The sequence below is a fragment of the Aspergillus eucalypticola genome (genome assembly GCF_003184535.1).
Source record: "Aspergillus eucalypticola CBS 122712 chromosome Unknown BO83scaffold_21, whole genome shotgun sequence".
In the NCBI taxonomy this organism is placed as follows: Eukaryota; Fungi; Ascomycota; class Eurotiomycetes; order Eurotiales; family Aspergillaceae; genus Aspergillus; species Aspergillus eucalypticola.
In genome coordinates this window covers 264485-279755 of record NW_020290295.1, presented here as the reverse complement: position 1 = coordinate 279755, position 15271 = coordinate 264485, and the positions used below count along the sequence as shown (strand labels likewise).

The 15271-nt window shown below is 51.5% G+C and overlaps 6 protein-coding genes and 1 non-coding gene across 7 annotated transcripts; 4 read left to right on the top strand and 3 right to left on the bottom strand.

The window, feature by feature from the left end:
• The first annotated feature begins 678 nt into the window (after positions 1–678).
• On the top strand, positions 679–5037 carry BO83DRAFT_365659 (uncharacterized protein). Its single transcript, XM_025529679.1, has 2 exons — positions 679–1385; positions 1462–5037. Exons 1-2 carry the CDS (start codon positions 1044–1046, stop codon positions 4852–4854), a joined length of 3735 nt encoding a protein of 1244 aa, XP_025385689.1. The 5' UTR covers positions 679–1043; the 3' UTR covers positions 4855–5037.
• A 448-nt stretch (positions 5038–5485) lies between these two features.
• BO83DRAFT_94665 (uncharacterized protein) lies at positions 5486–6171 on the bottom strand. The gene has a single exon (XM_025537732.1). It carries the CDS (start codon positions 6050–6052, stop codon positions 5531–5533), a length of 522 nt encoding a protein of 173 aa, XP_025385688.1. The 5' UTR covers positions 6053–6171; the 3' UTR covers positions 5486–5530.
• Positions 6172–7143: 972 nt separating this feature from the next.
• BO83DRAFT_400904 (uncharacterized protein) lies at positions 7144–8550 on the top strand (the record flags this gene model as incomplete). The annotated part of the gene is made up of 2 exons (XM_025533431.1): positions 7144–7500; positions 7573–8550. 2 exons carry the CDS (start codon positions 7144–7146, stop codon positions 8548–8550), a joined length of 1335 nt encoding a protein of 444 aa, XP_025385687.1.
• A 1434-nt stretch (positions 8551–9984) lies between these two features.
• On the top strand, positions 9985–10056 carry BO83DRAFT_t197. The gene has a single exon. It is a non-coding gene; the product is annotated as a tRNA-Arg (tRNA).
• A 352-nt stretch (positions 10057–10408) lies between these two features.
• BO83DRAFT_391030 (zinc-dependent alcohol dehydrogenase) lies at positions 10409–11728 on the bottom strand (the record flags this gene model as incomplete). The annotated part of the gene is made up of 4 exons (XM_025532885.1): positions 10409–11178; positions 11231–11387; positions 11438–11486; positions 11571–11728. The coding sequence occupies 4 exons, from the start codon at positions 11726–11728 to the stop codon at positions 10409–10411; spliced, it is 1134 nt and encodes a 377-aa protein (XP_025385686.1).
• Positions 11729–12512: 784 nt separating this feature from the next.
• Positions 12513–14028, top strand: BO83DRAFT_380407 (uncharacterized protein). The gene is made up of 2 exons (XM_025531747.1): positions 12513–13415; positions 13496–14028. The coding sequence occupies exons 1-2, from the start codon at positions 12734–12736 to the stop codon at positions 13921–13923; spliced, it is 1110 nt and encodes a 369-aa protein (XP_025385685.1). The 5' UTR covers positions 12513–12733; the 3' UTR covers positions 13924–14028.
• BO83DRAFT_94631 (SDR family NAD(P)-dependent oxidoreductase) lies at positions 13837–15245 on the bottom strand. The gene is made up of 4 exons (XM_025537731.1): positions 15054–15245; positions 14697–14983; positions 14164–14581; positions 13837–14103 (listed from the first exon to the last, which is right to left on the bottom strand). The coding sequence occupies exons 1-4, from the start codon at positions 15120–15122 to the stop codon at positions 14053–14055; spliced, it is 825 nt and encodes a 274-aa protein (XP_025385684.1). The 5' UTR covers positions 15123–15245; the 3' UTR covers positions 13837–14052.
• Positions 15246–15271: the final 26 nt, after the last annotated feature.

The window sequence follows — 15271 nt, the reverse complement described above, 5'->3', positions numbered from 1 at the left end:
GAATCCCTGGTAAATACCTTCTTTGAGAGGCTATAAATAGAAGAGGAGATATCATGATGAAAGATTCTCACAAAGAGGATGTTGTACCATAAAGTTACAAATTCTTTGTATGCGTCGCCATTGTGTGCGCGAATTAAGAACCATCAATTCAGAGAGATTAGTAGCAGTATATTGAGCTCGTTGACATTGTTCATTTTGAGAGAGTGATAGATGGGTCAGGGTTTCTGGGTTCCAACTGTAATCGGTAGATCTACCAAAGAGTAGTATAATATAGGGTATTATATCCCCACCGGAATGACTGACAATCCAACCAATAAGTATATGATGACTATCTAGTTGCTGTGGGGTCATCAGTGTTATTATCTGACACAGTATTCCATGATGGCTATTCTTCAAGCAACCCAGAATTGATTTGGTCTAACATTATATCTTAGATAGTAAGTATACTTAAGTTGGTAGAGGTGCTGGTGGTAGACACTGGGATGATGGCAGTTCATGATGGTGGAGCAAGTGCGGGAAACGCAATGAATTAGTAGTAGTAGCGGCGTCGCTGAATGGTGGATATAAATGGATTGTGGCACAGGGACGATAGCATCCATTGGATTAAAATTTAGCGACTCGGCAACTTTCAAGCGTGAAGCTTTGCTGCTCCTGATTCTCCCCAGAACTAACATTATTTTTGTCACTTGCATGATTGAGAAGAGGGCAAGAGGGAAGGAAAAGAAAAGAAAGGAAAGAGCGACAGACAGAGAGAATAGGAGAGAAAGATAAGGCACAGAGAGTGAGTGGACCTCCTTTCCGGTCAGCCGATCTGCCTCGTGGCCTGCCTTAGGGGAGCAGCTTGTCGCTTGAGGTCATCCCTCCTCCTCTTCATCTCCTCTTCTAATAAACATTCATCGGGGGAAGACGACCTTGCGGAAGGTTTTTCTTTCTTTCTTTCTTTCTTTCTTTCTTTTTTTTCTTCTTCTTTTCTGTCTCTTCTTTATTTTTCTTTTGCGACCAGCATCAACGTAGCGGAAGAAGAGTTCCTCCCCTCTTCAAAGATGTATGGGTCGCAAAGTTCGGGTCCTCCACAGCCCGAATGGCGTCTGTCTTCTTCCAACACGCAGCAATCGGCTTCATCTCGCCATCATCCTCCGCAACAACCATCATGGCGCGCTTCTTCCCCGCCCCCTCCGCCGCCCCCTCCGCGTCCGACAACCACATCATCATCTCCATACAACCCCACCATCTACGGTCAAATTTCCAACCCTCCTTCAGCAGTTAATGTTCATCCGGGTACAAGCATATCCCCCGTTTCTGCCGTTGCGGGCTCCGACACCACTTCATGGGGAGTCAAGTACAACAGGCACCAACTTCATGCGCAGTCGCCCCCACCACTACCTGTGAGTGTTGTTGAACGTTTCATTGATTTACCCCTGATGGACTCCCACAATATTCTGACGAGCATAAACCAATTAGCCGCGGCCTTCAAGCACGGCGCAATCACCACAGGCGCAGTCTCCAGTTGTGAGCCCGCTAGACCCAAACAGACCTTTACCAGCTGCTCCAGGCTGGGCGACCCAACCAGCGGATAATACATCCTACCAGCAGTGGCCATCGAATCCTCCATATGCTCCCCAGCAATCTGTCAGCGCTTCGCCGTTACAGCCTCCACCACCGCCCCCAGCTAATTCCACTGGTTACCAGAGCCCAAGTGCCCAGCAGAGCAACCTATGGCAGCAACCACCTCCGGTTCCTCCTCCTCCCTACTCTGGTGCCCCCCTGGGTCAGTATCACGATTCCTCGGTGCAGCAGCCAGCGACTTTGCCAAGCCATCCACAATTCACCGGCAATAATGCACCTAACCTGGCCATTTCCCAAGCTCCAGACCCCAAGCCAAGCACTCCAGTATCTTATGAGAGCCAGCCACTACCCGGGCCTCCACAGGCTCCTGTGGCTGCGACCTTGAGTACAGCACATGGAACACCGCCCGTCGTTCCTCCACCGGTGCCTCCCAAGACCAGCCCTCTCAATGCCCCGACTAGCGCTTCTGTCCTAGCCTCTGGCGGGCCTTCAGACTGGGAGCACCTGACACCCACTCCAGGGAGTATTGATGATTTAGGTGCCTTTGGTTCTCGGCCCCAGGATGGGCCCTCTTCGGACCCGCAGTCACAGGTGTCTCAGAGTCGCCCGACAAATATTGAAGAGCCGGAGAGAAAGGCTGAATCCGTCAGCCCTATAACGCCTCCGAGTAATGCATTCCAAACAACGAGTCAAAGTGAAGGCCCTTTGACCAGTCAGACCTTGGTAAAGGGTACTCCACCCCAACCAGTCAGGATGGATAGTACTGGATCTGTTCAGAGTAACATCTCCACTTCTGAATCCGCTGAAAGCATTGACGGCATCATCGAAGCTTGGAACCGTCCTATCGCGCAAACATCAGCTGAGCAGAATCCTCAGAGCTCAGTGTCTCGGGTCAGCACAGGCATTTTGCCTCCTTCGCGGAAGCAGAGCCCAATCGAGACCCCGAAGCCTAGACAGGAATCGATAATTCCTCGAAAGCAAGTCCAGTCTGGGTCAAGCTCAGTGGATTCGAACAGTGTCACCAACGGGCCAACTACGGATAAACGGACAATCCTCCCTGCCTTTGTACCACTCGATCCGTATGATGATCTTGATCCCTGGTCCAAATCCTCGTTGGAACGTTATGTCGCAATGCTTCGAAAGGAGGCAGTGGCTGACTCCGACGCGGAACGTTTCAATATATTCACAGCATTTATGGCCAAGGAGACCAAGTTACGAGAGATCCTGTTCAACATTGAGCCTGAACTGGCGCCAGTGGATGAGAAGCTCAAAGAGAGTCCGCGGCAACAAACGCTCACTCCACGCGCATCGACCAAAGACTCGAATGATGACGTGGGATCCGGTCTTATACCAGTCGAAACCGAAGGCGGTCCTGTGGTCTCGAATAGTGGGGGTGACGACTCGGAAGATGGCAGCTACAGTCCTGGAGGACGTCCCATTCTTCCCAAAATACAGACACCCAGCGTAACAAATTTACAGAGATCTGCCTCGCTTACGGGGAGCAATAAATACCACACTGATTTTGTCGCTCATGCTACGTCGTCACGAGCGACATCAGTGCCACCCTCCATGCTCGGTGATGCCCGACATGAACACGCCTTACCCCCTCTGACCACCAACCCTCCACAGCCGATTTATACCCCGTTTCGCTATACTGAAGGTCCCCAACGAGGCTCTGATGTGCTTGTGTTTGATCGGCCTGCATATCAAGCCTATTCCGACCTGCGGCAGGCGTCAGCTGAGAGTGGGCGGGTAATGTCGAACGCTCCAGCACCTACTCCCGGAGATAGACCTGGTTCAGCAGTGCCCCCGCGTCGGAATGAACTTGATGAAACGTTCATTGGGCTGATAAGGGAGAAGAGCGTTGCCTACCGAAAGAGAGCACCCCGGAAAACGTCCTCTCCGCCACCACTGCCGGCTTCTCTCAGACATGGAAAGCCAGCTGGTCCAGTTGACGACTTGCGGTCCATGGCTTCATCGCCGATGTCCAAACAATCGGAAAGCTCGTGGAATATGACGACTAGGAAGGATCTGGAGAATTACTCCAATGACTTCTCGTACATTAGGGAGGCGGTAAAGTCTTGGGAAGTTTCAAGCAAACCGCGCAGAGAGCAATTGGATAGGGAACGGATCCAACGCCAGGAGGTGTCGGAGAAGCGCATCGATGCGCTCTTTAATGGGAAGGAGATTGGCTATGCCGATATCAATGTACTGGAGGAGGAGTTCCGTCAGAAGGAGGCTCGTGCTCAGCTAGACGAAGAAAGACAGGAGTTGGACAAGTTTGTCGCAGATGTTTTCGAGCCTTTGGATCAACGCTTGAAAGAAGAAATAGCTGCGCTTCAGGCGCTCTACGAAGCCGCGCTTGCTCAACTTGATCATGAAAATGGACGGGCCAAGTCTGCGACCACTGACAGGTACAATCTGTCGCACACAATGAGGACGGTGAATGAAATATATCGCAAACTCGAGTTACGTTACCAAAAACGTCTCGAAATTGCTTTGGATCGGGAGCGCCGGCGGAAGAAGGCTGAGAGGCGGCCTCTTGTTTTCATGGGCGACTCCGTGGCGCTGAAAGGCGTGGATCACGATTTCGACCAGATGGAGAAACGGAACATACTCGAAGCGGCTAGAGAGCGAGATAATAGAGCTAACCGACTGATGGACTCGTTTGACGATGCCATCATGCACGGGTTGGGTGAAAATCAGAGCCTCCTTGACGAAGTTGCTGCGAAGGTGGCCAAGGTCGATACCGCGACCATTCGCTCGTCGGGGCTGCCAGACTCCGAGGTGGAACAGTTGCTGAAATCAGTATATAACCTGATTGAGTCTTTGCGTAAAGACTCTGAGTCCATCTTGCACAATTTCAATATGGCTGATTCGGTACTCAACGATGCTGATTACAGTGTTTCTGTGGCCGAGGCGCGTTATTCAAACGCCGATGCGGATGTTTTCCGCCGGCTCGATGATGAGAAAAGGAAGGAAGACGCAAAGATCCAAGCGGATCTCATGTCCAAACTCGAAAGTATCAGGTCTGGGCCTGCAAATATAATTACTAGCATAAATGGTCTCCTGGAGTCTTTAGGCAAGCCTCCTATAGTTGATCAAACTGGTTCTTCATCACAGATGCCTGCCGATACTCTTGCGCCGGTATCCCAGCATCTCACGACTGATATTGCACCACGGAAGCCCGAAGAAGATCACGAGCATCAGGAGAGGCTCCGGAAAGCATTGGAGAATGCCAAAAGGAGAAATGCGGCGAGGATGAACACTGAAACAAGCCGCCCTTGAGGATAGCTATTAATCACTTTTTGCCAGACAGGTCTTTGACGACATGACGAATTTCATAGTCTGTCTCTAGTAGACAACGGTAGATGCTTTTGGTTCCTAGTTTTAGCTTTTTTCTTTCTCCGCACTATTACCCGTATTCTTAGTCGTTCTGTATATGATTGATACTATAAGCGTGTATAGGCTCTTACAAGTTCATTTTTACATAAGCTACGTACAATCAAGAGAGATCGAGAGTATATGATCTACTGTCTCATTGCGAATTGTTTTGAGCTTCTTGAAGTGAGAGAGTAGAAGAAGAGCCGGCGTTGGAAGGAGGCTCTTGCTGCCAGTGGTCACGGGTCCAGCTCCCCACAAGACAACTCGCAGTCACTTTCGGTCAAACACCAAAGATTTCCGATTACGCAGAAATTACAGCCACATTGCGCTCCTCTGCTGAATGGATCATGGTTCTCTGGCGCCATTCGTTTATATGACGATTTCGAAACAGCAGTCCCACGTTCAGCGCTAACTGAGGAGTGGCCGAGCACCTTTGGCTGTGATCCTCTATTTCCTCTTTGGCGCCGTCAGGGCTCTACTCCACTTTGAGATAAGCATACAATAATATGGTGAGCAATGAGTAATTCTTCGTGAATACCTGGGAGCTGATTAGTCCGGTGAGAGCAGAGTTTCAATCTCATCAAACTGGGACCCAGTTTACGGAGCCCAAGGCATGCACTATGGGTATTACCGGAGCTCCCAGAGTCAGAGACCCCATTGTTACGTTATCGGGAGGGAATTCAAACATTGATACACACCAGAATTTACGAGTGCTTGCCAGTCTTGCGGTGGCATGGAAGGTAGCCACGGTAAGAGGATAGGTGGAGGCACCGCACACAGCCTCAGGGTGGCTACTCTCTTTGTTCCAGTGGTACAGGCTTGCGCTGTACTGAATGTCGCAATCTAGTCCAGCTCGGTATCTCCGGTGGTCGCAGAGGGAAGGAGAGATAGGCGTTCCGAGTGTGTGGTCGAGAGAGGGGCGCCTATTGATTCCTTCCCGCAAACTCTCTACAAGCGAATCGTGGGTCGAGTTCACCCACCATGGAAACCTATAGTATCTGAAGACCCAGTTCTGAGGCAGCGCCGCTTGTGCCACATGGAGAGAACGTCTAATCAGGCTGCATAATGCCGCAGATGTGGTACGAGAGAGATTGCGGCGCATCACGAAATCCGGTACCCTTACTTGCGGCCTAAGGCGGATACGACAAATTGGAACCCGCAGCCCAGAAGTTCTCCCTCCGACTCGATTACGAGGCTGAGGAAGGGAGATCCCTATCTTTCGGCCATTTGATGGCGTAGTAATGCAGTGCCACAAGATGCATACGTATCACAGGGAAGGATAATCGATAGTATAATTTTCCACCATAGGAATTCCTCCGTTGGATACAGCAATATGCTGTCATGATGTGAAGAGGAGTTGCGCAGCTTGCGGCAACACAATCCGAAGCCAGTGCTTCGACCGCGTCCCCTTTTTCCTAGCGGTTGCCGCCTGACATTGGAGCCTGTGCCAACTGATCAAGTACCTGCTGCAACGGTGCAGATTGTCAAGGGCCTGTGCAGTATTCCTTCGACACATTCAACTATGTTTACAGGCTGGTTGGATGTGCCAACTCGGCTGCACATTATGATTCGTACACACAAGTGCGCATGATCGCCGTTTGGCTCTTAATATGGTTCAGTCGGGAGGATCCTGTGATTTCATGGTTCTCCTGCCGCTACTTCTGATCCTATAGCTACACGAAATCTCTCACCCAACATCCCACGCAGCTTGTAGTAGCTCTACATCTGTGGCGCAGAATCATCATGTCTCCTGTGCCAAGTGGGTGGGCGTTAACCGGACACACTAACCGCAGATTGGAAATTCCAGATCATTGTGGAACGTGTATGCTTGAGTATATCCAAACGATGGCTCATTACTCATTATGCGGCAAAGTCGGGGCCACTGACGGCGGGTCCCAAGGCTCAGTGGGTTAGTCAAAATACCAGCAGTAGTTCATATGGAAGCTTCTATTGTCTCTTTGGTCGCTGTGGCAGAGGCGATTGCGGCAAGCTTGGAGCAGTTGCTGGTACAATGTACCCGCTTCCTTCCTTGGTTCGGAACAAACTCTATATAAACTGACCGGTCTCGCCGCGGAGGCCAGCAAATACAAATCCAAGCCAGGGGACACACAAGCCACAGTAAATTCCATTGCCATATAACTCTCAATGTCTGCTCCCACAAGACAATTTCACGACCTCTCAATAACAGGCGACATGCTGACGACACGCTCCCAGCCCGAGAAAGAGCCACACACAGATGATAGCGACAGCAGTGAGCTCCTGAGAAGCGAAAGTGACGAGAGTCATGCTGAGGGGGATTCAGCTGCGTCTTCGTCCGTACGAGGCAAGTCAGGGATCACCTATGATCTCGCCAGGCTTGACTCAGACACCGAAGCCAGGGCTCTCGTTGGGTTAACGAGTCAGTTCAAGGTAGTCAGCTGCTGTACGACACGAACTGGGTTTGATTTCCAATTCATTGAGCAGCCCCGAGTTCATCTCGGTTCAGAGGGGTATACGTGCACCTGCTCGACCTTCTTAGGCATGCCCAATGTGGCCTGCCAGCACATTTTCGTGAGCAGCCTCATGCCCCCACCTTGAGTAAAATTTTCCTTTCTCTTCCGGTATCCTAACACCAAGTAAAAGTGGCTTCTTGATCAGCTTCATGGCTGCTTCGTCCCTCAACCGCCTCCCTCCGACATTCTTTTGTCGAGCGATGGACGTCTTCCGAACTTTGGTCGCGTTGAACAACTGCTGGATGGCAAGCTGGAGACCATTGCGGATCAGCTGTGTTGGCAATATGTTCGCTCCGAAGCCGAGGGGGGAATGAGCCGACAGGACATGGTCCGGGACATTTTGTCGGCCTTTAGTCCGGTGATACTGCCTGCGGAGTTCCGTCTCGATCTTGTTGATGATGCAGGACAGTCGCGTACCCCTGAGCAATGTGTTGTGCAGGGAGACTTTGAAGCCACAATGTTTCGGCTTGCCGTGCACGACGACGGAGTCTATTCCAGTCTATGCAAGGCGATGCCGATTGCGGCCTGTGCGGTGATCTTCTTTGACAAAGTGCATCAGAGATTGCGGAAGCTACTAGCAGACTTCGACCGCTACTGCCTTACAGGACAAGCTTCAAATGAGGCTGGAGATTTGGACGTGGAGACTGTCATTCTAAAAATTCAAGAGAACGTCGACCGCGTCCGGGAAAACATCATCGCTCGAGCACCGCACGGTATGGAGGGGGCTGCGAAGACTTTGGTCACATTGCTGGAGGATATCTGTGGCCGTAATAAGGATGCGCTGGAGGGGAACGAACGTGGCCGAGTGACATTCCACGGAGAGGACGAGGATCAACGCAATCTCTTCCACCAGCTTATTGGCAAGGCTGATGAAACTGGTGAATTCTTTATTCTTGATGCCCTAGAGCATGTACCGGCTATGGCGCTCCACCAATTCGTGGGCAGGTTGAAAGCTATTCTACACCGGATTGAAGTGGATCGAGCTCCCAAGGCCTACATACTGAGACTCGATGCGTTGATACGTGCTGCGGAATCACCTCTTGCCAATGCTGGTCAAAAGCGACCGTCTTCGTCTACAAGTCGAGGCTACAGCAAGCGCACACGGTGAGGAATCTCAGGGTTTCATTCCCCTACTTTGGAGGGGCCAGTTGATTTGGTTATTGTTATTGCATGGTTGGTTGGGGCGGCTTTGTCATTGATATGCATTATACACCACTGTTTGCATTACGGAGGCGCGAGACTGTTTCAATTTGATTAACCAGATAGATAAGCTACATCATTTCTCCTGTGGCCCTACTATCTAGCTGGTCTGGCATCGGCTCTCTGCCCATGACGTTATAGCATTTCCTTTTGCCTCTTAGCTTCTGCTTTGTCTCTTGTGCAAGGGAACAGCACCGCCACGGGCTACCACGGTACCTGTCCAACTTTTGTTAGCGGGACGTGACACAAGCACCAAAGCAGCTCCCAGACAGTCCCATGGTTGCATTCGTACCAGAGGAATGTGTCCTGGCATGATCAGCCAACCTTAATACCACCCACTGCGTGCTTCAGGTCCCGAGGGAACGGTTCAAATTCCGAACGGCCGCCCCAAGACCAAGGTTATCAACCCCAAACCGGCCATTAAGCAAGGGACAACAGCCTGGTTTTCCCTCGCACCCAGCTACCCATTCCAAATATACACTTTCTCTGGTATCATTGAATTGCTGGGTCGGATTCCCCCGACGCAAAGCGGCCCTTTCAGAATCTGCTTATGACGTCTATAGACCTTGCTAGATATTATACGTCTGGTAGCTAGACCAATAGGCTCCTCCCGGAGAAAGGTTCACATCATGTGTCCTACTACATGCCCATGTCTGACTGAGACCCTCCTTCCCAGCTGCTCGGTACGCAGGCCCGTGGACTCGGGACTGAGCAGGAAGAGTCGTTGGACAGGAATTGCGCAGCAGTACGTAGTTATGAAGTTATCTACCATCGAAATGCAAGCATTGAGGGAACTGTTCGGGACTGTTCGAGTAATTGATCCCTTCCTTCGGAGTCGCTGTAATTCTTACGAATGAGCTCATGCATTGCTTACTAGCTATACTGAATACTTTTTCCGTCCTTTTCCACTAATCAATCCTCTTCCTTCATTCCGGATACTTTACCCCCTTCGCAGTACACAGATGCCACCATCTCCAACCAGCACTAGACCCTACTATGGAGTTACTAGACGACTAGATAAACTTCAATAAATACTACCCTGCAGATCCTCCGTAACACCCCAACCCCAATTTCCCCGCAATCAGCAGCACAAAGAAAAATAAAACCATTCCAATGCCACCTAAAGACTAGCACCACACACCCCCGCCCAACAGACAGACCGGCAGAGCTTCTCCCCGGAAATAAGCGGCCTTTATGCATAAGAATCACCTGGGAAAAGTCGCTTCGACCCACCCACCACCACCACCACCGCCGCGTCACTTGTGTGTGTCACTTACTGTCCGCGGGTTTGACCTTAGGGCTGGATTATGTAGGCAAAGATCCCCCGGTTATTTCATCAATTGGCCGGCTGGCCCAATGGTAAGGCGCTTGACTACGGATCAAGAGATTGCAGGTTCGAGTCCTGCGTCGGTCATTCTTTTTTATTTCTTCTGGGCTTTCTTTCTTTGTGTTTTGTTCTCTTATGGGGACGGGGACTGGTTCGTGGAATTCTTTTTCTTTTTTCGGGGTTGTTGTGGTTGTTGTTTCATTTGCATGGTGGGTCTGTGTGTGTGTCTTTTGAGGTTCTTTATTCCCTGTCTTTGTGTCTGTCTGTTCATGGGACCATCGTTTATAATGTTACTGCGGTGATATTCTTCTTTTTATGTGCATCGTTCATTTCATGTGTTTCCTTGAAATATATATTTGAGTGAACTTCCATTCGACCTCCAGCTAACTCCTAAACTAGACCTACACAAAAACACAAAGAAGCAGCCACAGACGTCACGTCAAGATAAATCGATAACAACCCTACCCTGCAACTTCCCCTGACTCATCTCCTCGAACACGCCCGTCAAAGCATCCATCTTCTCCGTTCGGAAATGGGCCTTGATGATCCCTCGCGCCGCGAAATCCAGCGTCTCGATCGCATCTCGCTGCGTCCCCACCGCCGATCCGGTAATCGTATAATGCTGCTTGATCATCTGGGCAGGAAACGCGGTCGCAATCGGTTGCGGGTCGTTCTCGGGGATTCCCACGCACACGAGGGTACCGTTGAAGCGCAGGAATGGTACGGCCTGGGCATAGGCTGCGTTGGCTGAGGTGCAGACGATGACGGCGTGAGCGCCGAGACCCCCGGCGAGGGATTTGACGTGCGCGGCGATGGCTTGGCCCTTGTCGTCGGAGGGGAATTTGGTGATGTCGACGAAGTGTTCAGCTCCGGAGGCCTTCACGAGTTCTTCTTTGCTGCCGTGGTCGATTCCGATCACGCGCAGTCCCATGCCTTTGCTGGCTAGTTGCACGGCTATGTGGCCTAGGCCGCCGCCAGCGCCGGAGATCACGACCCATTGGCCTGGTCGGGCGTTGCTGCGCTTCAGGGCTGCGTAGACGGTCACGCCGGCGCAGAGCATCGGCGCGGCTTCGTCGGATGCGAGACCGTCCGGGATCGGTGTCACGTAGTTGGCGGGGCCTAGGGCGTATTGCTGGAATGTGCCGGGCGTGTAGTATCCGGATATCTTTTGGTTGAAGCAGGTTCCGTCGGCGCCTGCATGGCATGGTTCTGTCATTGATTGTCAGTATGGACTATCTGGCCAAGAGAACTGCATACGCACCGCAGCTCTTGCAGACGCTGGAAACCCATTTGATGCCTACCCTGTCGCCGACCTTCAGGCCCGAAGACTCGGCTCCAGGGCCAAGCTTGACGATCTTACCGACACCTTCGTGGCCACCAACTTGACCTGGCTGTGTCGGGTAGGGTAGAGATCTCCACTGGACGAGTTAGGAGGTGATTGGAGCTAGAGGTACGTCTGTATACTTACGGTGTTGGTCATTACTCCAAGGTCGGAATGGCAGACGCCTGAATGGGTTCTACAATAGCCATTAGTCCGATGGATGCACTCAGTGATTGGATAAAACCATGTCCAGCCAGTTCGGGCTGAAGGTAACACATACAAATTGATCAAGACCTCACCCACACCAGGCTCGGGCACATCTATCTCTACGACTTTGGTGGAGACAGTGCCGGGTTGGTCATAGATGGCAGCCTTCTGCTTTGCAGGGATCTCTGGCACAGCTGTACTGCCATTGCTATCACCCACAGACATAGTCATCTTCGTAGTATACTGGTATCTTCGATGTTGTACGGAGAGGAAGGGAGGTCGATAAAGGGTGCGAGGAGCGAGACTCAGAAGCTGCAGATCAAGGGCGCAGCATCTCTTTATCACTGGGGAACCCAGTCGACGCGCTAAATGCACTGGGATCATCCTGATGGATCATCGCTGAGATGGGCCAAGAAATGCACTTCACATTATGGTGTCGATAGTTGATTCAAAGAAGCAATGAAGGTTGCAAGTAGCCGTAACCCAGGCACAAGCTGAAGGCGAGTCACATCGTCATCCACCGAACCCCGCTTTTTTTTTCCTTTTCGCATCCAGAGAACATGGTCGGCCAAGTGCCAGTAATAATGAGAAGCCAAATCCCGGATATCACCCCCACCACTGATCAATTTAGTACCTAGGCATCAGCTGAAAGAACCCCGCATTTGAAGTCACATCGTTTTTGTTGCGGAGTGTGATCGGCGAGGAGTGACGGTCCGCCCCAATTTGTGGTTCAGTCGCGGAGCTGAACAGAACACAAAACTATCCAGCAGAAGGTCGGATAAGCCCAGAGTTATTCCTTCGGTATATAAATCTGCTGTTGGAGCTGCCGAAGGTCCTCACCATCTGCCAAGGGGTCTGGCCAGTGAGAGAGAGAGAGAAGTAGAGAGGAGAAGGCAGATTGGTTGGTCGTGATGGAGTCTGGACTGCCTGCGCTCGGGCTAATGCATCCCCGATCATCATCCCCTCGTCTGCTGACTCCAATTGCATGATGTTCACCAGACCTGAATCACTACTTCCCCTCTTTCGATAGCTGTTCTGTTCTCTACTGCACAAGCATTCTAACCAACAAGTCTCTTCTTAATTCTGTAGTCTTCACTATCTCCCTCTCTTCAATCATCCCAAGCAGCACTCAACCCCGCATCCCCGGGAAGATCACCATCTCAACCCCTCACAAGCACATCAAACACGAACACGAAGACAAAGAAAAGAGAAGACAAAAGTACCACATCCACAACAATGCCAACCCCAATCATCGACTCCCACATCCACCTCTTCCCAGCATCCCATCTCCCCACCCTGGCCTGGTACACCCCCTCCAGCCCATTAGGATCCCAGCACTCTATCGATGAATACCGCCTCGCAACCACCTCCACTCCCACATCCCCGGAAGAAACAACACCAACAAAAACAAACCCACACTACCTCCGCGGCTTCATCTTCCTCGAAACCGACCGTATCTCCTCAATTGAAGAATCAGATCCAACCCGTGGCTGGTCCCACGCCCTCGACGAAGTCTCCTTCCTCACCCGGATCATCACCGGAGACCCCATCCCAGGGGAAGGCCACAAAGATGTAGATCGCCATCTCTGTCTAGGTATGGTACCCTGGGCGCCTGTACCTGGGGGTCCTGCTGCGCTAGAGAAGTACATTTCCCTCGTGAGGGAGCGGACTCGCACGGAAGAAGTATTCAAGAAGGTCCGCGGAGTGCGGTATCTCGTCCAGGATAAGCCGAGCGGAGTCATGCTAAAGCCTGAGTTCATTGATGGGTTAAAGTGGCTAGGAAGGCAGCAGTTGGCGTTTGATCTGGGGGTGGATGCGCGTCAAGGTGGGATGTGGCAGTTGAGGGAGGCGGCGGAGATGATGAATACGGTTTATCGGGGGGTGGGGGAGAAGAAGGATAGGGTTAGGATTGTTATAAGTATGTTTGTTCCTTTATTTCCCCCATCAGTTTCTGCTCCTCTTTCTTTGGGGAGGTTTGGGCTAACAAGCTATCTACAGACCACCTGTGCAAGCCGAACCTGCGTCTGCCGTATACGTCGCCCGACTCGATCGCTACGCATCCTGATTTCCTGGAATGGAGCTCCCTCATCACTGCCATGGCACAGCATCCGACGGCGTATATGAAGCTTTCCGGGGGATTCTCGGAGCTTCTCCCGCTGACGGCGGATTCGGAACCGGATATTGCTTCCCTAGTCGACCAGGTCCAGCTGTGGACGGATGTGGTCTTTGATGCGTTTGGGCCGGAGAGAGTCATGTTTGGGTCTGACTGGCCTGTGTGTAATGTGGGTGGAGGCGGAAATACAGTCGCCTGGAGACGGTGGAGGAGTGTGGTGGAGGGTATTTTGGAGAAGAGGGGCTTGTCGCAGGAGCAAAAGGAGGGTGTATGGGGAGGTGTTGCCCTCAAGGCATATGGGATTGAAAGTTAATACTTATTCAAATCATATATTGGAAGCATGTATGTATGCATGTATGTATGCATGTATGTATGTACACCGATTTCCATGACCAAGTATATCCACAATAAAGATATCATCATCATCATAACATATCATTATCTACTGAAGATTCACAAAAGCACCCCCATCCACCAGTATCTGCGCTCCAGTCTATCCATCCACATTAGCACACCCTTCCCAAACATAGAACAAAGGGAAAATAATACTCACCACATAACCACTCAACTCCTCACTCGCCAAAAACACCGCCGGCCCCGCCAAATCCGGCGGCTGGCCCAGCCTTCCCAACGGAATCCTCCCCTCCATATACGACCTCTTCACCGGATCACTCATATCCTCATCATTCAACTGAGTCCGGATCGTCCCCGGCAACAGCGCATTACATCTGATGCCATACTTGCCCAACGCAACCGCACACGACTGCATAAGACTAAGCACGCCCGCCTTCGTAGGCGTATAATGCGTTTGCTGTCCACCCCCGACAAGCGCAGAGATAGAACTAATTCCGATAATAGAGCCTCCCGGTGGCGATTGAGCTAGTGCCATTTGTCGTGCTGCTGCTTGCGTTGCCCAGAATGCGCCGCTTAGGTTTGTGTTGATTGTGTGGCCGAGGAGTGGGGGGTCGACTCTATACCGTTGGAATGACATGTGGTATTTAGTATTGGTTCTTTCAGGGTGTAAGAGATAAGGGAAGATATCTATTTGTGAATGGGATTGGGGGGGGGGGGAGGGCCGCAACGTACTCGAGAAACTCCTCAAACTTGCACACTCCCGCATTACTCACAAACACGTCGAGTCGGCCAAAGGCTTCCACGGCTTTAGATACGAAGTCCCGCCCCGTCTCGGGCTGTGTTACGTCCCCTGCGACCAGGATAAATCTGCTGCTCTGCTCGCTGTCGCTGTCGCTGTTGGATCGGATAATTTCAGATACGTCTTTGCGCATTGCTTCGATGAGGGGCGCTTCTTTGGGTCCGCCGAGGTGGTTTACGGCTACTTTGGCGCCGTGGCGGAGGTATTCGAGGGCGATGGCCTAGAGAGAAGATAATGTTAGGCTGGCCTGGTAGTTCAAGTGAGTTCTGTTGTTTGTTGCTGTGTCTTACCCTGCCAATACCGGTTAAACCACCTGTGATGGCGGCAACTTTGCCGACTAGGATCTGGGGGAGAGGCATTCTGGTGGTGGTTGCTTCTGGTGATGGTCGATTGGGTCTTCTTTGAAGGGAATTGAAGTGAACAGAGGGATAATGCGAGCTTATAGTCCTGGATTGAGTGCTCGTCTTGTGCTGGTATTTTTGGTCAACCCCGCCGGGGAGATTCAGCA